The 24,286-nt window shown below is 39.3% G+C and overlaps 1 protein-coding gene across 2 annotated transcripts in view; it reads left to right on the plus strand.

Annotated features, from left to right (window-relative positions):
- Nucleotides 1–24,286, plus strand: part of slc25a10b (solute carrier family 25 member 10b) — a 49,310-nt gene that overhangs the window by 21,652 nt on the left and 3,372 nt on the right. The window contains exons 3-10 of one of the 2 annotated variants that reach the window (XM_061988118.2): nt 2,585–2,699; nt 2,766–2,814; nt 2,895–2,936; nt 3,018–3,061; nt 5,824–5,894; nt 15,830–15,922; nt 15,992–16,069; nt 20,312–20,368. In XM_061988118.2, the coding sequence (XP_061844102.1) occupies nt 2,585–2,699; nt 2,766–2,814; nt 2,895–2,936; nt 3,018–3,061; nt 5,824–5,894; nt 15,830–15,922; nt 15,992–16,069; nt 20,312–20,368 (549 nt within the window). Of the gene's footprint in view, nt 1–2,584; nt 2,700–2,765; nt 2,815–2,894; nt 2,937–3,017; nt 3,062–5,823; nt 5,895–15,829; nt 16,070–20,311; nt 20,369–24,286 lie in introns of both variants that reach the window. The other variant, XM_061988117.2, reaches the window with a different exon arrangement.

The raw sequence follows: 24,286 nt of genomic DNA on the forward strand, positions 1-24,286 counted from the left end.
TTCTCTTTGCAGCACCCCTCAAGCTCCATCAGATTCGATGAGAAGTGTTAGTTTTCCTCCAGGATGTCTCTGTACATTAATGCATTCATATTTCCCTCTACCCTGACTCGTCTCCCAGGTCCTGCTGCTGAAAAACACCCCCACAGCATGATGCTGCCACCACCATGCTTCACTGTATGGATGGTATTGGCTTGGTGATGAGTGGTGTCTGGGCACTCTACCATACAGTCTTGATTTGTGGATTGCTACTGAGATGGTTGTACTGGTTCTCCTCTCTCCACGGAGGAATGCTGTAGCTCTGACGGAGTGACCATCGGGTTCTTGGTCATCTCCCTGGCTAGACTAAGATGACACCAGCAATGTACAGAGACAATTTGGATGAAAACCAACACTTCCCATTCAATCTGATGGAGCATAAGAGGTGCTGCAAAGAGGAATGGGCGAAACTGCCCAAAGATAGGTGTGCCAAGTTGGGGCGGTATGGCGTAGTGGGTAGAGCAACTGTGCCAGAAACCTGAGGGTTGCAGGTTCGCTCCCCGCCTCTTACCATCCAAAAATCGCTGCCGTTGTGTCCTTGGGCGGGACACTTCACCCTTTGCCCCCGGTGCCACTCACACCGGTGAACTGAATGATGAATGGTGGTGGTCGGAGGGGCTGTTGGCGCAAATTGCAGCCACGCTTCCGTCAGTCTACCCCAGGGCAGCTGTGGCTATAAAAGTAGTTTACCACCACCAGGTGTGAATGATTGATGGGTTCTACATGTAAAGCGACTTTGGGTACTTAGAAAAGCACTATAAAAATCCCAGTTATTATTATTATTATTATTAAGTTTGTGGCAAAATATTCAAAAATATTTTAGGCATCAACAAAGTATCACACAGAGGCTATGAATACCTTTGCGCGTGAGATTTCTTTGTGTTTTAACTTTTAATACATTTGTATTTATTTATTTTATTAAACGTGTCACATTGTCACTTTGGGGTATTGTCTGTAGAATATTGAGGACGAAAATTAATGTATTCCGTTTTGGAATAAGGCTCTAACATAACACAATTTGGAAAAATTTAAGCGCTGTAAATACTTTCCGAATGCACTGCGATTGGTTGGTGACCAGTCTAGGTGTGTACATGTAATGTCAGCTGGAGTTGGCTCCAGCTTACCGATGACCCTATTGAGGATAAGTGATATAAATAAATAAAGAGTAGACATTTAGTTTGTGTTTACAATAATGAATCTCTGCTTTTTGGGCCAACCTGTCATGTGGTGTGGCCCAGGGTTCTGTTCTGGGGCCCAGTTTTATTTTTGTTGTATCTGATGCCGCTTGCGAGGTTGATCAGTAGTTGTAAAAATGTTGCAGATGATATTCAACTGTTATGCTCCTTCAATGATTCAGAGTTTCTCTTGTTATCTGAGTTCTTGGAGTGCGTATCCTCTATTTAAAAACTGGTTGTCCTCACATTTCCTCCAGATAAATTCAAACAAAACGGAAACTCTGAAAATTGCTCCCAATAAAAAGACCCCCCTGATCAAGAACTCCCTCGGTGCTCTGGGTGCATCTGTTAAAAGCAGCCTCAGAAACCTTGGGGTTGTGTTGGATCAGTCCATGTCTTTGGAGGGTCACTGCAGTCAACTGACCAAAAACTGTTTTTATCATCTCAGAAATATTTTTAAAGTGAGAAATTTGTTGTCAAAATTGGATCTCGAAATGATCATTCACGCGTTCATTTCGTCTCGCATTGACTATTGCAATTCTCTTTTCACTCTCTTCAACAAGTCAACGCTAAAGAGACTTCAGACTGTACAAAATGCGGCTGCCAGACTTTTGACAGGTGCACCCAGAACAGCCCATATCACCCCCGTTTTATCCAGTCTTCATTGGCTTCCAGTTAAATTCCGCATTGAGTTTAAGATTTTAGTCCTGACATTCCGTGCGTTGCATGGTGGGGCCCCTCAGTACATATACCCCTACTCTTCAGGGCGCAGTCTTTGGTCTTCTAAAGATCCCATAAACTCGTTTTAAAACCCGTGGAGACCTTGCAGTCCAGGCTATAGCTCCCAGACTCTGGAACAATTTGCACCAGTCCCTCCGTGATCTTGACTGTGTTGAAACTTTTAAGAAACATTTGAAAACTTCTCTTTTTAGTAACGCTTTTAGTTAATGCACCTTTTAACTATCAATTTTAATCCACTTTGTATCCTTTTTATGATGAGCTACTGTTAGGAGTTATTGTTCAGGCACATGAACAATAGCTCCTAACAGTAGCTCCTTTGAATTCCTTCTAAGTCTATAACAAGATCTGATAGCTCAGTTACAGCTCTTGTTATTACCAAATCTGTGTTATATGTGTTTTATGTTGCACGATTGCACCAAGAAAAATTCCTAGTTTGTGAACCCATTCTCAAACAATGGCAATAAAACGATTCTGATTCTGATTCTGATTCTGTTGTTTTAATTGAATTGTTTTATTTCACCTACGTTTTGTACAGCGCTTTGTGATTTTATCTGTGAAAAGCGCTTTATAAATAAAATGTTCTTACTTACTTACTCTATATGTCAAAGCGCTCCTCTCTCTCCCTATCTCAGATGTCCTACTCTTTGACCAGATTTGCCATCTATGAGACTGTAAGGGACATGATGGGCAACACAAGCCAGGGGCCCATGCCCTTCTACCAAAAGGTCCTGCTAGGAGCTTTTGGAGGTTAGAAGACACACAAACACTGCTAATTATACCTGCGGTTTTCTAACAAGAGTTCTGCTTCAACAGGTTCCACTGGTGGCTTTGTTGGCACGCCAGCCGACATGGTGAATGTCAGGTAACATCCCAGATTTTGGGGGTAGAGCTCTCATTTATGTGATTGAGTTGGATCTTTAAATGACTTGTTTTCACCTCAAGGATGCAAAATGACGTGAAACTTCCGGCAGAGCAAAGGAGAAAGTGAGTGTTTAAAAAAAATAAAAATCACCTATAATTACTGTCATATCCTTAATATGTACACCTCAATGTGATTTGTTTCAGCTACAAACATGCCATCGATGGGCTTTTTAGAGTCTACAGAGAAGGTAAGATTAACAACATTAAACTGTTACTAGAAATAAGACATTCAGTCCCTTCAGGAATTTGCGATGCCACGGTTGCGCAAATTAATGCAAATTCAACAAATCCCCTTGGCAATTTTGTCCAATGCCCACAACTTACCTGCACATTTTGGCTAATCAGCGTAATTTTCACTGATTTAAATTTGTCCCTGAGCATTTGGTTTCTTTTATAAACGAAGCAGGAACAGCATTTTGTAAAAAAAAAAACATTAACTCCTTATTGCTCATTTAATTGCTTATCAACATTAACTTCCTAGATTACATGTATTTATAAATGTATTCAATTGTTTTGCGTAAAACTAGACAATTAAGGGTCCAACCAAAGAATAACACATTTTAATTTGCTATGCTGACTTAGTAAAGAGGCAGCATTTACATGACCGAGATGTTGAAGTGTGATGATAATCTCTCACCATCTTTCATTTACTAACAACAATTAGTGCTATAGATCGCTCTCAACACTTCACAATTGCTCATAAAGTGTTGGAACTTTAAATAAATTAATGTTTAAGACGGACAAACACTTTTCAAGAGTAAAATGTACACAGAGAAGGACTGCAACTTGCAGACGACAGAGCAAACAATTAAGAATAAGGAAGTCTTATGTGGTGTTCTTTCCGTAATTATAATAATTAGTACTATTATTAGGTATAATAATTAGTTAAACCATTAATTTACATTAATTTGACGATGAGCTCTGAGTATGTGCTTTTACTGCCATTTAGTGTCTACTTTTAACACTGTGGTATAAAACAAGTGAAACATCAATATGGTGTTGCTCATTTATTTGTTAGGGTGAAATTGCTTATAAACATTAACTTCCTAGATTACATGTATTTATATATTTATTCCATTTTTTTGCGTAAAAGAAGACAGTTAATGGTCCAACCAAAAAAGAACAGATTTTCATTTGCTATGCTGACTCCGTAAAGAGGCAGCATTTACATGACCGAGATGTTGAAGTGTGATGATAATCTCTCACCATCTTTCATTTACTAACAACAATTAGCGCTATAGATCGCTCTCAACAGTTCACAATTGCTCATAAAGTGTTGGAACTTTAAATAAATTAATGTTTAAGACGGACAAACACTTTTCAAGAGTAATATGTACACAGAGAAGGACTGCAACTTGCAGACGACAGACCAAACAATTAAGAATAAGGAAGTCTTATGTGGTGTTCTTTCCGTAATTATAATAATTAGTACTATTATTAGGTATAATAATTAATTAAAACATTAATTTACATTAATTTGACGATGAGCTCTGAGTATGTGCTTTTACTGCCATTTAGTGTCTACTTTTAACACTGTGGTATAAAACAAGTGAAACATCAATATGGTGTTGCTCATTTATTCGTTTTAGGGTGAAATTGCTTACAAACATTAACTTCCTAGATTACATGTATATATATTTATTCCATTTTTTTGCGTAAAAGAAGACAGTTAATGGTCCAACCAAAAAAAGAACAGATTTTCATTTGCTATGCTGACTTAGTAAAGAGGCAGCATTTACATGACCGAGATGTTGAAGTGTGATGATATTATCTCACTGTATTTCATTTACTAACAACAATTAGCGCTATAGATCGCTCTCAACAGTTCACAATTGCTCATAAAGTGCGGGGGTAAATGTGTTGGAACATAAATTCATGTTTAAGACATTAAGAGTTAATGTTTTCAAGAGTAAAACATACACAGAGAAGGTCTGCAACTTGGAGACGACAAAGCAAACAATGAAGAATAAAGAAGTCTTAGGTGGTGTTCTTTCTGTAATTATAATAATTATTTCTTTTATTAGGTATTATAATTAATTAAAACATGAATTTACATTAATTTGACAATGAGCTCTGAATATGTGCTTTTACTGCCATCTAGTGTTTACTTTTAACTCTGTGTGGTATAAAACAAGTAAAACATCAATACCGTGTTGCAAATTTTTTTGTTCTAGGGTAAAATTGCTTATAAACATTAACTTCCTAGATTACATGTATTTATATATTTATTCCATTTTTGTTGTTGTTTAAAAGAAGACAATTAAGGGTCCAACCAAAAAAAGAACACATTTTCATTTGCTATGCTGACTTAGTAAAGAGGCAACATTTACATGACCGAGATGTTGAAGTGTGATATTATCTCACCATCTTTCCTTTACTAACAACAATTAGCGCTATCGATCGCTCTCAACAGTTCACAATTGCTCATTTAAGTGCGGGGGCTGTTTTGTTGGAACATAAACTCTTGGCAAGAGTAAAACATACACAGAGAAGGTCTGCAACTTGTAGACGACAGAGCAAACAATGAAGAATAAGGAAAGGTGTTGTTCTTTCTGTAATTATAATAATTATTACTATTATTAGGTATAATAATTAATTAAAACATTAATTTACATTAATTTGACGATGAGCTCCGAGTATGTGTTTTTACTGCCATCTAGTGTCTACTTTTGACTCTGGTATAAAACAAGTAAAACATCAATACCGTGTTTGTTTTCCGTTTTTTGTTGCAATCTTGTGCTTTTTGAGGTTGAGGTTACAATGAACACTTACAACATTGATAACAAATAAAAACAATGTCAAAGTTGATTCATTCTTATTAAAAAATATGCCTCAAAACGTCACACCTTTTCCGCAAATTCAGACATTTTAGGCCACGGCAATCACAAAAAAAACCTGGAGGGACTGCGCATTGTCGTGTTTGACTTTTAACCTGTGCACTGTTTAACAGAGGGTGTGAGGAGGCTATTCTCAGGGGCCACCATGGCTTCCAGCAGAGGAGCCCTGGTCACTGTGGGACAGGCAAGTTACTTCACTTATAGTCCACTCCTACAGCACGACACGTTTTAGCTAGCAGGAGTGCCCGAAAACCCTACACATAGCCTACTTTGATGGGAAATGGCACGATTCCAACAATGCGATCGCTCCCCCAACCCCCTTTTATTACATATATAAAATAGACTAAAAATAATTCAAATGTGAAACCCAAACTCGCTCGCTCTCCGGAACTATACATTCATGTGTGCAATTAGGATGTGTCATTTATGTATGTGATCGCTCCGCTTGCAAGTAATTAATAACACTTTCTCAATAAAAACCGAATGGCCGGAACTAATCCACAAAGTCAATGAAATTGCACTAATGCTGCAGTGTACAAGTGATGGACAAATGGCAGGCCAGCTGGTGGGGGGGGAGGCAGGAAGGGAGTGACACCTAAAACTGCACCCTAAAACTACTTTGGCACTTTGGCATGTCTGAGTAAACAATAGTAAGAGTAAAATGGGAGCACTTCAGTTGAACTGATTCACACTAGGAAAACAAAACAAAAGTAAACGTTGTCTGTAAATCATGGAAAATGAGTTTATTAGGAATAATAAAAGCTATTCCCATGTGTAATAATGCACCTGATTTAAATGGAAGTCGCATTACTGTATTATTGCTAAATCAATATTTGGAATTAATTAAGTAGTTGGTCAAATGGTTCCATTCAAAAATTAATTATGAATGAGCCTTACTTACCACTGGGAAATCATAGATGATAAAGAGCATTTATCCTGTGTCTATGCAACATGGCGTTTATTAACTTTTTTAATGGAGTGTGGTCACTACAGTGGACAGCTATTTAGAGTTTTCTGCTATATGCATGTGGCTGACTGTCTAAGGTAGCATGTCACATGCTTCAGTAGATATACTGTCATGTCTTGCCATGAACTACCACCCACTAGTCAGCTGTTGTAAGTGCAAATAAAACACACACTAAAAGTCCAGATGGCTGACAAACTTGCAGAAGTGCAGAGCACGAGAGGAATATATGTCCATTACTTCTATTCTACATAAAGCAATAACTAAGGATGAATATAATTCTTAACATTTCTGAGTATTGATTTTTTATTTTGAGTAAATTGTGATTATTGTATGTGTCCACCAAATTGTACGTCACAAATTGCATAGTATTTTGTTGTTTTTGAAAATACTACTTTTTGGCTGCAAATTAATTATCTCTGTTATTAAGTATTACTAAACCTTTAAACAATTACCGGTACTTTAACGTGTCATTAATTACTTAAAATTGGAATTTTTTTTTTTTATTTTTTTTTTACTTGACTTGACTTTATTAATTAATGCTTGCAGTGGAGCCAGGGCCCCACTGAAAAAACAGCTGAACTTTACAATGAATATCAAACAAAGAAAGATTTTAAAAAATGAAAAGAACAGACAGTATTTTATATAAAAAAACATTTTCAGGGCAACAGCAGCATGGAAATTATTAGCATTCTGGTATATGACTGTATTACTTATTCAATTAGATAGTGTCATTATACAGTTTAATTGCAGTATGCAGGGTAGAGTTTTTAAGTCTCTTTGTCTTGGCTTTGGGCTCGGGTTCAGCCAGCTTCTGTTGGTTCCTCAATGTCCTGGCAGTGCGGCTGCCTCGTGTTGGAGGTAGCAGGTCATGCAGAGGGTGTTGCTCATCATGCATATCCCTGACCAGCTTCACTGCAGCCTCCTCTCTCCTGGTCTGGAGTGATGGTAGGGGTTGTGAGATGTTTCCAGCTCTCCTCGTAATGATTTTACAGGCACGTTTCTGGACTCGCTCTAGCTCTGCCTGTTGTTATTCATGTATCATTAATTTATGTAGTGCAAATGTTTAGTAAATTATTTCAACATTTAATTTATTTGGTTATTGGATTTATTGTGATTAGATTATTAAAGGATTTCACAATTTTATGTTTTTTTCATGAATGGGTGTTATTTTGAACACATTGTTCATTGTTCATCATTAAAAATATTTTATAGTGTTCATAAAATATGATTTCCCTAATTTTAATCTTGCTGTCCACCTTAGTAGCCAAAAATTGGGTTGACTTTTTTCATTCACAGCATATGAAAAAAAAAAACATCCTTAAGTTGATTATGGTAATTTGTACATTGAAAAGAATAATATGCAATAAATACTGTCACAAAAATGTGACTGTTAAAAATGTTATTAACCATAATACCGTACTTTCCGGGCTATAGAAAGTAAAATTCACCATATTTAAGCCGCACCCACCAAATTTTAGAAGATATAAATATTTTTACATATTTTAACTGCACTGGACCATAAGGCCGCAGATATACTGTATACCGGTATGAAAGATCTTGTACAGTTTCTGACAAAAGTCTTGTTGCCTGAGTGCAAGTTGACCTTAAAGGCGTACTGAAATGCATTTTTCTTATTTAAACGGGGATAGCAGGTCCATTCTATGTGTCATACTTGATCATTTCGCGATATTGCCATATTTTTGCTGAAAGGATTTAGTAGAGAACATTGACGATAAAGTTCGCAACTTTTGGTTGCTGATAAAAAAGCTTTGCCTGTACCGGAAGTAGCAGACGAGTAGCGTGACGTCACAGGTTGTGGAGCTCCTCACATCTGCACATTGTTTACAATCATGGCCACCAGCAGCGAGAGCGATTCGGACCGAGAAAGCGACGATTTCCCCATTAATTTGAGCGAGGATGAAAGATTTGTGGATGAGGAAAGTGAGAGTGAAGGACTAGAGGGCAGTGGGAGCGATTCAGATAGGGAAGATGATGTGAGAGGCGGGTGGGACCTGATATTCAGCTGAGAATGACTAAAACAGTAAATAAACACAAGACATATATATACTCTATTAGCCACAACACAACCAGGCTTATATTTAATATGCCACAAATTAATCCCGCATAACAAACACCTCCCCCCTCCCGTCCATATAACCCGCCAATACAACTCAAACACCTGCACAACACACTCAATCCCACAGCCCAAAGTACCGTTCACCTCCCCAAATTTCATACAGCACATATATTTCCCCAAAGTTACGTACATGACATGCACATAGCAGCACGCACGTACGGGCAAGCGATCAAATGTTTGGAAGCCGCAGCTGCATGCATACTCACGGTACAGCGTCTGCGCATCCAACTCAAAGTCCTCCTGGTAAGAGTCTCCGTTGTCCCAGTTCTCCACAGGCCAATGGTAAAGCTTGACTGTCATCTTCCGGTAATGTAAACAATGAAACACCGGCTGTGTTATCCGGCACAACAGTCAAGGGGTGCATTCTACGGCGGGGGTGCGTTATCCGGCACAACACCTGCCGCAATACACCGCTTCCCACCTACAGCTTTCTACTTTGCTATCTCGCAAAAGATTCACCAACACAGATGTCCAGAATACTGTGGAATTTTGCGATGAAAACAGACGACTTAATAGCTGGCCACCATGCTGTCCCAAAATGTCCTCTACAATCCGTGATGTCACGCGCAGGCGTCATCACACCGAGACGTTTTCAGCAGGATATTTCGCGCGAAATTTAAAATTGCGTATTGGATGTGTTGCAATGTTAAGATTTCATCATTGATATATAAACATCAGACTGCGTGGTCGGTAGTAGTGGGTTTCAGTAGGCCTTTAAGTGCCCCTCAAATATGTCTAATAATTTTTATTTTTACAAATAATGGCTCATTTGAATCTCAACAGCTTTTGAAATAATGTTTTGGTGCCAAACGTAACTTCTGAAAAGCATTTTAGCGTTCACAACTTGGTAAATAAAGCCCACTGCGTCAGTTTTTGCAAGGACAAAAGCCTTGTCGCCCCGTTATATACTGCACACAATCCTAGATTACAGCTTCATCTGTGATCACTAATTGGTAAATGTAAGTGGGTGTGTATAAAAAGACCTTTACATCAAGTGCAACTTGACCTCTGACACCATGCCTGAGATTCACCCTGAGACCAAAGCGTTGATTATCAAGACACTGAAGACCAAATCCCCTGCTGAGGTGGCTGTCCCCTTTTAATCTCAGCGTCAAGTACAACAAATAATAAGATTTGAAGAGACTGAAGAAGTTTTTGACAAGCTCAAGTCGGGGAGAACCCACTAGACAACTGCTCGGGAGGACCTATTGTTGGCTTGTAAATCCAAGACCAGACCCTATTCACTGCTGCACAGCTCCACTAGGCCTGGTCACCTCAAGTCCCCTTGTTAACTAGACCAGTTTGTAGCATTCTGTCTCGAAATGGACTCCATGGTTGAATCAGTGCCCAGAAACCAGCCCTAAACAAAAGCCGATTTTCTAAGGCCCACAGCCTGCTAAAAGGATGGACGCCAGGAAAAATGTCAGAAGGTGGACTTCTTAGATGAATCTTCGGTTGAATTACATGAGAGCCGCCGCAAATATTGCAAGAGACCTACTGGAGCCCACGTGGATCCGAGATTCACCCAGAAAACAGTTCAATTTGGTGGCGGAAAAATCCTGGTCTTGGGTCAGATCCAGTATGGGCGTGTGCGAGAGATTTGCAGGGTGGGAAGCAATATCAATAGCCTACAATATCAAGATGTATTAGCTCCTTATTACATTCCCAAACATGAAAGGGGTCAATCTTTGCACAAGATGGTGCTCCATTGCCTACTTCTATCGTAGACTTAGACTTTGACAAACTTTAATGATCCACAAGGGAAATTGTTCCTCACAGTAGCTCAGTTACAAAGGATGGTAAGGATTAGGATAGAAAGGATTGTGCACAAAAAGAGGGCAAAATGTATAAAGTAGACAAAACATTTACCATAGTAGCAATATAAAATATAACATATACAGGTAAAAGCCAGTAAATTAGAATATTTTGAAAAACTTGATTTATTTCAGTAATTGCATTCAAAAGGTGTAACTTGTACATTATATTTATTCATTGCACACAGACTGATGCATTCAAATGTTTATTTCATTTAATTGTGATGATTTGAAGTGGCAACAAATGAAAATCCAAAATTCCGTGTGTCACAAAATTAGAATATTACTTAAGGCTAATACAAAAAAGGGATTTTTAGAAATGTTGGCCAACTAAAAAGTATGAAAATGAAAAATATGAGCATGTACAATACTCAATACTTGGTTGGAGCTCCTTTTGCCTCAATTACTGCGTTAATGCGGCGTGGCATGGAGTCGATGAGTTTCTGGCACTGCTCAGGTGTTATGAGAGCCCAGGTTGCTCTGATAGTGGCCTTCAACTCTTCTGCGTTTTTGGGTCTGGCATTCTGCATCTTCCTTTTCACAATACCCCACAGATTTTCTATGGGGCTAAGGTCAGGGGAGTTGGCGGGCCAATTTAGAACAGAAATACCATGGTCCGTAAACCAGGCACGGGTAGATTTTGCGCTGTGTGCAGGCGCCAAGTCCTGTTGGAACTTGAAATCTCCATCTCCATAGAGCAGGTCAGCAGCAGGAAGCATGAAGTGCTCTAAAACTTGCTGGTAGACGGCTGCGTTGACCCTGGATCTCAGGAAACAGAGTGGACCGACACCAGCAGATGACATGGCACCCCAAACCATCACTGATGGTGGAAACTTTACACTAGACTTCAGGCAACGTGGATCCTGTGCCTCTCCTGCCTTCCTCCAGACTCTGGGACCTCGATTTCCAAAGGAAATGCAAAATTTGCATGGTTGGGTGATGGTTTGGGGTGCCATGTCATCTGCTGGTGTCGGTCCACTCTGTTTCCTGAGATCCAGGGTCAACGCAGCCGTCTACCAGCAAGTTTTAGAGCACTTCATGCTTCCTGCTGCTGACCTGCTCTATGGAGATGGAGATTTCAAGTTCCAACAGGACTTGGCGCCTGCACACAGCGCAAAATCTACCCGTGCCTGGTTTACAGACCATGGTATTTCTGTTCTAAATTGGCCCGCCAACTCCCCTGACCTTAGCCCCATAGAAAATCTGTGGGGTATTGTGAAAAGGAAGATGCAGAATGCCAGACCCAAAAACGCAGAAGAGTTGAAGGCCACTATCAGAGCAACCTGGGCTCTCATAACACCTGAGCAGTGCCAGAAACTCATCGACTCCATGCCACGCCGCATTAACGCAGTAATTGAGGCAAAAGGAGCTCCAACCAAGTATTGAGTATTGTACATGCTCATATTTTTCATTTTCATACTTTTCAGTTGTCCAACATTTCTAAAAATCCCTTTTTTTTATTAGCCTTAAGTAATATTCTAATTTTGTGACACACGGAATTTTGGATTTTCATTTGTTGCCACTTCAAATCATCAAAATTAAATGAAATAAACATTTGAATGCATCAGTCTGTGTGCAATGAATAAATATAATGTACAAGTTACACCTTTTGAATGCAATTACTGAAATAAATCAAGTTTTTCAAAATATTCTAATTTACTGGCTTTTACCTGTATATGTAATATTTACATATTATATATAAAGTATTTAACATATACTGATATATTATTATATAATATATACAATATATAACAAATCCCAATTACCATACAGTATCTGTATATCTCTACATCAAAGTTCCTCAAGGTGGAGAAGAGCAAAGTGCTCCAGGACTGGCCAGCCTAGTCACCAGACATGAACATCATTGAACAAGTCTGAGGTAGAATGAAAGACGAAGCATGTAAGACGAAACCAAAGATGAACTCTGGGAGGCATGTAATAAAACTATTCCTGATGACTTCATCAATAAATTGTATGAATCATTGTTGAACCGCTTCCTTCAAGCTCAAGGAAGTCAGCCAACATATTAAATATGGATCTCACAGCATGTTATGCAACATATTTTTGTATTTAAAGTAAATTACTTGTTCAATTTTCACATTACTCTCTGTAGGCGACGCCACTTTGGTCTTGCCAAAATCGGACCTATCGGTGTTCATTAAATGATCAATCTTTCTTCTGTGAAGCAAATTTATTTCAGTATATTTAACATACTTAGCTTTCTTATGAGCCATTTCTAATGCCAGTGGTTTTCTTAAAAGTCAGGTTATAAACTGTTGTTTCTACAAAATGAATAAGTGGCAAGACTTTTGTCAGGGACTGTAAAACACGTTTATTAACATACCGTAATTGTTTCCAAACGGTGGCTGTCACACGGCAGTAAAACAGCTGATCAAACAAAACAGAAGTCATCGTCATGGACCCTCTAGCTGCGGAAGCTATCTCTCAATCAGCTTAACAGACTCATTAACGGTGACGCTTTGGTGAATTTACGAAACTGAAATAATACAAAAAGAATTCCATTATAAGTTAATAATACTAACTTAGACTTTGACTTGGACCAGGGGTCGGCAACCCGCGGCTCCGGAGCCGCATGCGGCTCTTTGATCACTCTGATGCGGCTCAGCAGCTTACTTGCTGAACCCCCCAATTTTCCCGTGAGACTTCCGGATTTCAGTGCCTCTCGCAGAAAACCCCCAGGATTAATATTCACCTATTTTCACCCTAAGGGCGTGCCATGATGGTACAACATTTGGCGCCCTCTACAACCTGTATTAACAGTGTGCCAGCCCAACACTAGTTATACAAAATACATTTTCTGCTTGCACGCGTACGCGACAGCAAGGCATACTTGGTCAACAGCCACACAGGTTACACTGACGGTGGCTGTATAAAACAACTTTAACACTCTTACTAATAATGCGCCACACTTTGAACCAAAACCAAACAAGAATGACAAACACATTTTGGGAGAACATCTGCACCTTAAAACAACATAAACACAACAGAACAAATACCCAGAATCCCATGCAGCCCTGACTCTTCCGGCTACATTATACACCCCCGCTACCACCAAACCCCGCCCCCACCCCAAGCCTGCTCCCTCACACATCAACCCCCCCCCCCCCCCCCCTCCTTCTGTGCGTCGGTTGAGGTGGGCGGGGTTTGGTAGCGGGGGTGTATAATGTAGCCCGGAAGAGTTAGGGCTGCATGGGATTCTGGGTATTTGTTCTGTTGTGTTTATGTTGTGTTACGGTGCAGATGTTCTCCCGAAATGTGTTTGTCATTCTTGTTTGGTTTTGGTTCACAGTGTGGCGCATTATTAGTAAGAGTGTTAAAGTTTTTTTTATACCGCCACCGTCAGTGTAACCTGTGTGGTTGTTGAGCAAGCATGCCTTGCTGTCACCTACTTGAGCAAGCGGAAGCCCCATACAACGTGTGGCTGATCAGGCATGCTGGTTGTAGGGGGCGCTATATGCTACACCGTGACGGCACGCATGACGCTGACAAGTGCTATTCTTTTAAAACCCGCGTGTCGCACCAGCATAAAAATTCCATACAAAGGTGTGGACGGCGTGTCTGAGACCCTTGATTTATACATAGCACAAAGCAAAAAAAACCAACTTTGTATGCAGTGTTATTTCATTTAAATTTTCAAAAATTTTTGCGGCTCCCATTGTTTTCTATAATTTGTGAAACTGCTCAAAATGGCTCTTTGACTGATAAAGGTTGCCGACCCCTGACTTAGACAAACGTTATTGATCCACAGGGGAAATTGTTCCACACAGTAGCTCAGTTTCAAAGGATGGAAAGGATAGACAAAAAACTTACCATAGTAGCAATATACAATATAACATATGTAATATTTACATATTATATACACAGTATATAATATATACCGTATTTTTCGGACTATAAGTCGCAGTTTTTTTCATAGTTTGGCCGGGCTCTAGTGCGATTTTATATATGTTTTTTTCCTTCTTTATTATGCATTTTCGGCAGGTGCGACTTATACTCCGGTGCGACTTATACTCCGAAAAATACGGTACTCATATATTATAATATATTTGTATATAATATATACAATATATAACAAACCCCAATTACCATGTACAGTATTACAGTATATGTAAAAGCTGCAGCAAAAAAAAAAAAGGGGCAGCATGAAATAGAGAGTCGATCCAGCAGAAAATATACATTATAAACAAAGACAGGTAGCTAGCATAGAAGGTGTCAGGTAATAGACAGTTATCATCTATTGCTGTATTGCGAGTGATTATACAGCTGGATGGAGTGCGGAATGAAGGAGTTCTTGAATCGAACACTGTGGGAACGAAGCTGAAGGAGCCCGTTGGAGTATGAACTCCGCTGTCCCTCAATTGTCTGGTGGAGTGGGTGGGCAGGATTCATGATGGCGAGCAGTTTGTCCAGGGTCCTCCTGTCCCTCACTGACACAAACCCCTACAACTGCGTGCCAATAGTTTGGCCGGCTTTCTGGATCAGTTTGTCAATCCGGTTTAAGTCCCTTTTGCTGGTGCTGCTCCCCCAACAAACCACTGCAAAGTACAGGGCACTGGCCACAACAGACTGAAATAATATCTCCAACAGCTTGCTGCACACATTAAATGACCGAAGCTTCCTCAGGAAAGAGAGTCTGTTCATGCCCTTCTTGTATACAGAAACAGACAGTTTTTAAGTTAGCATATTCGCTAATGCTAACGACGCTAGCTTGAATACATTACTATAGCACGTACAAATATGTATGAAAACACTCCTACAGACATCACACACTGGACGGTTTAGTAAGTATGAATTGTTTTACTTGTAAAACTTACAAACGTTGCTTGGACGAATGAATGCAGAATCCTTTCGAGTAGAATTGTTATAGACGAGTAGTTGACGAAGTACAGTTTCAACCGTGCAGCACCTGCAGTGAGCCAACTCGTCCAAAAGATGAACAATAAAACACCTTTTCAGTGTCTGTCGGTGTTGAATACAAAACATAATGTATAAATTGGCTGTACCGTTTTGTAAGTCGCAGGGTTCAAAGCGTAGGGAAAAAAATAGCGGCTTGTAGTCCGAAAAATGCGGTAACTACTTTCAACAGGAATATATATTCCTGGTATAGATTAAGCGGATATCAATCTGACCACAGATTCTTTTTGCACAAGTCATTCATCATGCTGTATTTTCCCCTTCAGTTGGCGTGTTATGACCAGGCTAAGCAGCTTGTGCTGGGAACAGGGATGCTGGGAGATAACATGTTCACACACTTTCTCTCCAGCTTCATTGCTGTAAGTATCACTTTGCCCTTGAATGGGCAGCAGAGAGAGCAATACATCCATTTCATTTTCTTTCTGCAGGGAGGCTGTGCTACGTTCCTTTGTCAACCACTCGATGTCCTAAAGACCAGACTCATGAACTCAAAGGGAGAGTACACTGTAAGTGGAGTATTATATTATTATCATTATACACTATATTGCCAAAAGTATTTGGCCACCTGCCTTGACTCACAAATGAACTTGGAAGTGCCATCCCATTCCTAACCCATAGGGTTCAATATGATGTCAGTCCACCTTTTGCAGCTATTACAGCTTTAACTCTTCTGGGAAGGCTGTCCACAAGGTTGCGGAGTGTGTTTATAGAAATTTTCGATCATTTTTCCAAAAGCGCATTGGTGAGGTCACACACTGATGTTGGTCGAGAAGGCCTGGCTCTCAAGTCTCCGTTGTAATTCATCTCAAAGGTGTTCTATCGGGTTCAGGTCAGGACTCTGTGCAGGCCAGTCAAGTTCATCCACATCATACTGTCATCCATGCCTTTATGGACCTTGCTTTGTGCACTGGTGCACAGTCATGTTGGAAGAGGAAGGGGCCCGCTCCAAACTGTTCCCACAAGGTTGGGAGCATGGAATTGTCCAAAATGTTTTGGTGTCCTGGCGCATTCAAAGTTCCTTTCACTGTAACTAAGGGGCCAAGCCCGACTCTTGGAAAAACGACCCCACACCATAAATCCTCCTCCACCAAATTTCACACTCGGCACAATGCAGTCCGAAATGTACCGTTCTCCTGGCAACCTCCGAACCCAGACTTGTCCGTCAGATTGCCAGATGGAAAAGCGTGATTCATCACTCCAGAGAAGGCGTCTCCACTGCGCTAGAGTATCCAGTGGCGACGTGCTTTACACCACTGCATCCCACGCTTTGCATTGGACTTGGTGATGTATGGCTTAGATGCAGCTGAACGGCCATGGAAACCCATTCCATGAAGCTCTCTGCGTACTGTACGTGGGCTAATTGGAAGGTCACATTAAGTTTGGAGCTCTGTAGCAACTGACTGTGCAGAAAGTCTTTGCACTATGCGCTTTAGCATCCGCTGACCCCTCTGTCAGTTTACGTGGCCTACCACTTCGTGGTTGAGTTGCTGTTGTTCCCAAACTCTTCCATTTTCTTATAATAAAGCCGACAGTTGACTTTGGAATATTTAGGAGCGAGGACATTTCACGACTGGATTTGTTGCACAGGTGGCATCCTATGACAGTTCCACTCTGGAAATCACTGAGCTCCTGAGAGTGGCCCATTCTTTCACAAATGTTTGTGGAAACAGTCTCCATGCCTAAGTGCTTGATTTTATACACCTGTGGCCGGGGCGAGTGAATAGGACACCTGATTCTGATTATTTGGATGGGTGGCCAAATACTTTTGGCAATATAGTGTAATTACAGCATGCCCTACTTTCATAGCATTTGTTTAAAAAATAAATAAATTTGCACCCGGTTTTTGTATGCCGTCTCGTATGTCCAAATATTGCGCCTAACAACTTAGTCTTGTTTGCCCGCGTATCATTATTCCTTCTTTACAATCAGCACTATATTGAAGGTGAGAAACATTACTGAATTATTCGCCATCTTCAATAAAGGTAAACAAATATGTTAGATGTTTATTTATCCAGTACATTTGTCATTTACATGTGCAGTGGTACCTCAACTTATAAGTAATTTAAGATAGGAGCTGCCTTTCTGCTTTTTTATTATGCTTTAAGTTGTGAGCATAATTTGAGTTACAATATATTGCAACACGTTAGATGGATGTTTATTGTCATTGTGACATGTACAACACGATTAAAAGTGTCAAACAGTCAAAGTGCATTTTTTAAATTTTATTCTATTGTGTTGTTTATTTATATGCCTTGATTTTATTGTATTTGATATTGTTGTAAAGCGACCTTGAGTTTCCTAAATGTATTATAATTATTATTGTAAGTGCAGTGCATTAAAAACATACGTTCAAGAACACATAAAAAAATGCTAAAATACGTTGCTCTTCCTGCTTCATTTACACAAGAAACAACATTTATGAATGTGTTGCGTCGAGTCTGTACTGAACAGACTGGACAGTCGCGCATTACTTTTGGTACACATACATACATATTTATTGTTGTCAACTCTGACCTCTCCAGTCCATCAGTCAAATACGTCTGTGTGCAACATAAACAAGGATATTTCCTAGTTCCTATAGTTCCGTGACGGAGAACAGCCCATAGGAAACCGCTACAACAGTCTACTCCCCAATGTAAAAGTTAAAGGGAAACATTATCACCAGACCTATGTAAGCGTCAATATATACCTTGATGTTGCAGAAAAAAGACCATATATTTTTTTAACCGATTTCCGAACTCTAAATGGGTGAATTTTGGCGAATTAAACGCCTTTCTAATATTCGCTCTCGGAGCGATGACGTCACAACGTGGCGTCACATCGGAAAACAATCCGCCATTTTCTCAAACACTGAGTCAAATCAGCTCCGTTATTTTCCGTTTTTTTCGACTGTTTTCCGTACCTTGGAGACCTCATGCCTCGTCGGTGTGTTGTCGGAGGGTGTAACAACACGAACAGGGACGGATTCAAGTTGCACCAGTGGCCCAAAGATGCGAAAGTGGCAAGAAATTGGACGTTTGTTCCGCACACTTTACCGACGAAAGCTATGCTACGACAGAGATGGCAAGAATGTGTGGATATCCTGCAACACTCAAAGCAGATGCATTTCCAACGTTAAAGTCAAAGAAATCTGCCGCCAGACCCCCATTGAATCTGCCGGAGTGTGTGAGCAATTCAGGGACAAAGGGCCTCGGTAGCACGGCAAGCAATAGCGGCAGTTTGTTCCCGCAGACGAGCGAGCTAAACCCCCTATCGACCCTAGCTTCCCTGGCCTGCTGACATCAACTCCAAAACTGGACAGATCAGCTTTCAGGAAAGAGCGCGGATGAGGGTATGTCTACAGAATATATTAATTGATGAAAATTGGGCTGTCTGCACTCTCAAAGTGCATGTTGTTGCCAAATGTATTTCATATGCTGTAAACCTAGTTCATAGTTGTTAGTTTTCTTTAATGCCAAACAAACACATACCAATCGTTGGTTAGAAGGCGATCGCCGAATTCGTCCTCGCTTTCTCCCGTGCCGCTGGCTGTCGTGTCGTTTTCGTCGGTTTCGCTTGCATACGGTTCAAACCGATATGGCTCAATAGCTTCAGTTTCTTCTTCAATTTCGTTTTCGCTACTTGCCTCCACACTACAACCATCCGTTTCAATACATTCGTAATCTGTTGTATCGCTTAAGCCGCTGAAATCCGAGTCTGAATTCGAGCTAATGTCGCTATAGCTTGCTGTTTTTTCTGCCATGTTTGTTTGTGTTGGCTTCACTATGTGACGTCACAGGAAAATGGACGGGTGTATATAACGATGGTTAAAATCAGGCATTTTGAAGCTTTTTTTAGGGATATTGCGTGATGGGTAAAATTTTGAAAAAAACTTCGAAAAATATAATAAGCCACTGGGAACTAATTTTTAATGGTTTTAACCATTCTGAAATTGTGATAATGTTCCCCTTTAAACATTATTATTGCATCGTATGTAGTACATTCTATTGCACAGGTGTCAAACTAAAAGCACCCAATCTTTCTTAGTAAACTCATTTGTTCAATTTTGACAGAAAAAATGTACCGCATGTAATTGCATATCTGATAACGCAACACGATATTCCATGCATTATTTTGTTATTAAAAATAAATACTTGAATATCTGCTTGTCACCTTGTCTTATGATTTCAAAGCAACTTATCGATCAGTTTGTGTTGCAAAAATGCATTAATCAAATGCTTAGGCAATTGTGTGACAAGATCATAAGGCGATTCATACATATTTACTTTTACTTCCGGCCCTCTGATGGCAGTCATAATTGCGATGTAACCCTCAATGAAAACAACTTTGACATACCTGTTCTCGTGTATTTTTTCTCAAACAATATTTCTGATCTAAAAGTTAGTTTTTCTTTTAAAAGGCATGATACGTGTTAAATTGTGGTGTTTTGGGAGTGCCAAGCACGGATTAAATTAATTTAATTTCATGTCAATTTTTTAAGATACAAGTGTTTTAAGTTACAAACTCAATTGTGGAACGAAATGTGCTCGTAAATTGAGGTACCGCTGTCCATTAAAATTGGTTTTGTGTCAATGTTTTTGGATATTGGAAAAGGATTATTTGGATTTACATTATTATTTATGAACAAAAACGCTTTTGTTTTCTTACGATTCTGTCTGTCGGACATTTTCGAACGATTTACCATTAATAACCCAGGTATTACTGCATTTATCTACTTATTTTATCTAACCTGTTGTCGTTATTTTCAGGGGGTACGACATTGCTTACAAGAAACTGCTAAATTGGGTCCCATGGCATTCTACAAGGTACACTTTTACTTCAAAATAACTACTTAACCTCTTAAAGCCCAAGCTGTTTGTTTACATGCTTTTTTTTATTTCTCTGCTATTCGGGCTTATTGGACCATAATTAGAATAAAAACTAAGAATCATCTTTTTATATGATGTACTTAGTCCATAAGTAACAAACGTGTACTTCATGTTTAGTGACATACTAATCCTTATTTTTACACTTTTTTTTCCAAATTCTATTGTATGTTATACTCTTCTGACACCACCAGATGGCACTATAAGTGTCCACATAAGGGCCATAAGACCCCAATTCAGTAGTGTACACAATTTTGGAAATAAGAGCTAAAAGGTGCTGTCCACGCATGTGGCCAACTAAGCCTTTAGAGTTAAACATATTTTTTCAGTGTTTTTTTAATTTATTTTTATTTAGTCTGTAGGACTAGGGATGTATATTGTTAGGATTTTATAGATATCGATGACGTTATTCCTTATTGATACCAGTATTCATCGGTACTCCTATTGAAACTATATGTAATTGGTGTAAACACAGATGTGAAATAATGCATTTTTTTACTACCTTTATCATTTTTTTATTATTATTGCTACCTTATTTGTGATCATTCCAAGCCGTTATGGCAAAAAAAAAAAAATCCGATCTCCATTAATATCACAATTATTTTACATTGGTTTTAACCCACCAAGTACCAGTAGAGTGGAAAAACAAGTTGCCTCTATATTGAAGATATTATATATATCTGATGTATGACACCAAAAGACTTCCAAAGTTTGCGAATAAATAAATATACAGAGATTTCCCAGCCATTTTGAGAGATTATAAGGAAGCCAGTCACTTGATTGTGTGAAGTTGTGCTAGGAACCAATGATCCCTTCCTTATCAACAACAATGCTAATCAAGCAGACTTTGTGAGAGCCAACAACTAAAACTTTTGGAAAACATTTTTTATCAACGACCTTGTATTTTTGAGCCCGAACACAAAGAGGATGAGCAAAGAGTTTTAGAAGCCGAGCGATGGATGCAGATTCATCGTGACACGAGCATCCGCAGCAATGCTAGGCGCTAAACATACAAACTAATAATAACAAACCAGAATGAAACAAACACTTGCTGTAATATTTCCACTGTCGCTGGGATTTCAACCGACGGCACGCTCACATAATTCTGTTCAGATGAAGATTCAATCGCAATCCTCACGAAGGGTTTAAAAATAGTTCCTGCAAGAAGCGGCTTGTGGGGTCTATTTAGCCACCTCGGGGGATGTGAAAGTCCACCAGCCATGGCCACATTTGTCTACCAGGTGAGAGAAGCATGAATTATAATCTAGAACTTACTTTTAGCAGGTTTGAGACGAAGCAGAAGCAGCCAACAATAGCAGCGTAAACTAGCATTAGCTTACTGCTACTGTATCAATATGCCGCTAAAATAGTCAGTTTGCGTTGGCGCCTATAATAAAAATATCACTCATATTTGGTCCATTTTCAGGTCACGACATGTATATGGAATATTTTTGTCAGTTTGTGGATGTTTTTAGAGAGCGTATGATGAGCGCAACAGAAGACCCTCGATCTGTTGAATAAATTGTTTTTTTAATTATTTTGAATGCATAAAAAAAGCCAAGCATTCGTGTTCTTGTCTTACATAAGAATTGTGAATGACAAACAGCACATCTCTTTCCAATTGTTGCATATTTCCAGTATGACTGATCTGATAACATTGTCAGAGTGCAGAAGCGTCACTACTGTGATGTCAGTCTCCGAAAATAGCCAAAGGTATTCAGAGCGTAATATTCAAAATGGCTGACTGAATTTGTAGCATTTTGTGATGTTTAAACAGTGTTTTAACATAATTTGTGGATTGTAAATACAATTGGATATGGTTTAATGGATACAATGAAATGCAAATAAGCGTATAAAGTCAACTTGTGTTTCCACTCTACTTGTACTTTAAAGCAGGGGTCCCTAAACTACGGCCCGTGGGCAGGATACGGGCCCCCAGCGTCCAAAATCCGGCCAACGGGAAGTCCCAAGTAAAAAAAAAAAAAGTTTTTTAATTTGTCCTTACTTGTATATGTATATGTATATGTATATATATATATATATATATATATATATATATATATATGTATATGTATATATATATGTATGTATATGTATATGTATATATATATATATATATATACATATACACACACACACATATAGACACACATACATGTATACACATATAGACGCATATACATATATATATATATATATACATATATATATATATATATATATATATATATATATACATATATACACATATACATATATATATACACATATAGACACAAACATATATATACATATATACATATATACACACACATTTACATATAATATATATTTATTTATATATATATATATATATATATATATATATACAACAAGGAAGCCTTCATCACATTGAAGGACCACAAACCCAACTTTGCAAATAACCCAACATGCCGACTAATAAACCCAACTAAATCTGAAATAGGAAAAATCAGCAAAATAATCCTGGACAGAGTCAACACAAAAATCAAGGACAAAACACCACTCAACCAATGGAGAAATACAGCAGCAGTAATCAAATGGTTCAACAACATCCAAGACAAACAACAGCACAACTTTATCTCCTTTGATATCGAGGAATTTTACCCTTCCATCACGCAAGACCTACTGACTCAAGCACTAGACTTCGCCTCAGACTACGACTCAATCACAGGCAACGAAAGAAACATCATCATCCACGCAAAAAACTCCATTCTCATCCACAACAGTACACCATGGCAAAAAAAGAACAATGCAACATTTGACGTCACTATGGGAAGTTTTGACGGAGCAGAAACGTGTGAACTCGTTGGGAGTTTCCTCCTCTCCCAGCTCGCTAGCCTCAATCTGAACCTTGGTATTTACCGTGATGACGGACTGGCAGTGTGTCGCGCCTCGCCAAGGAGCAGCGAGAATACCAAGAAGCGCATATGCCAAATTTTCAAAGAGAACGGCCTACGGATCACGATTGAAGCCAACAAGCAAACCGCCAACTTCCTTGACGTCACTTTCAACCTGAGAAATAACAGCTACCAACCATTCACGAAACCCAACACAACACTCCAATACGTGCACCATGACAGCAACCACCCACCCACCACCACGAAAAGAATACCTACCGGAATCAATAAAAGGCTATCGATGCTGTCATCTAGCAAAGCTGAATTTGACCAAGCAACCCCCCCGTACCAAAAAGCCCTTGATGAAAGCGGATACAATTTCACCCTCACCTATGAACCCACACCAGGAAACCAGCCAAAAAAGGACAGAAAACGAAACGACATCATCTGGTACAACCCCCCATACAGCAAAAACGTCTCAACGAACATTGGACACAAATTCCTCAATCTGATTGACAAACACTTTCCCATAGACAACACCCTAAGAAAAGTATTCAACAAGAACAACATTAAATTGAGCTACAGCTGCATGAACAATATACGACAAATCATCTCAAACCACAACAAAACAATTGCAAATGAGCCGTCGACCCCCAGACAGAGCGACTCCAAAACCAACAAAGGATGTAACTGTCGAAAGAAACCTGATTGCCCTCTCAACGGGGGGTGCTTACAAACATCAGTTGTCTACCAATCTAAGGTAATACGCAAGGACATTAACACATCCGACACATATGTAGGATTAACCGAGGGAGAATTCAAAACCAGATGGAACAATCACAAGGCTTCTTTCAGGAACAAAAACCTGCGAAATACCACAGAACTCAGCAAACACATTTGGGACCTCAAAGACAATAATGTTGAATATTCAATAACATGGCAAATTCTTGCATCCAGCACACCTTACAATAGTGGTAATAAAAGATGCAACCTATGCTTG

Source organism: Nerophis lumbriciformis, linkage group LG27, assembly GCF_033978685.3.
Source record: "Nerophis lumbriciformis linkage group LG27, RoL_Nlum_v2.1, whole genome shotgun sequence".
Lineage (NCBI taxonomy): Eukaryota > Metazoa > Chordata > Actinopteri > Syngnathiformes > Syngnathidae > Nerophis > Nerophis lumbriciformis.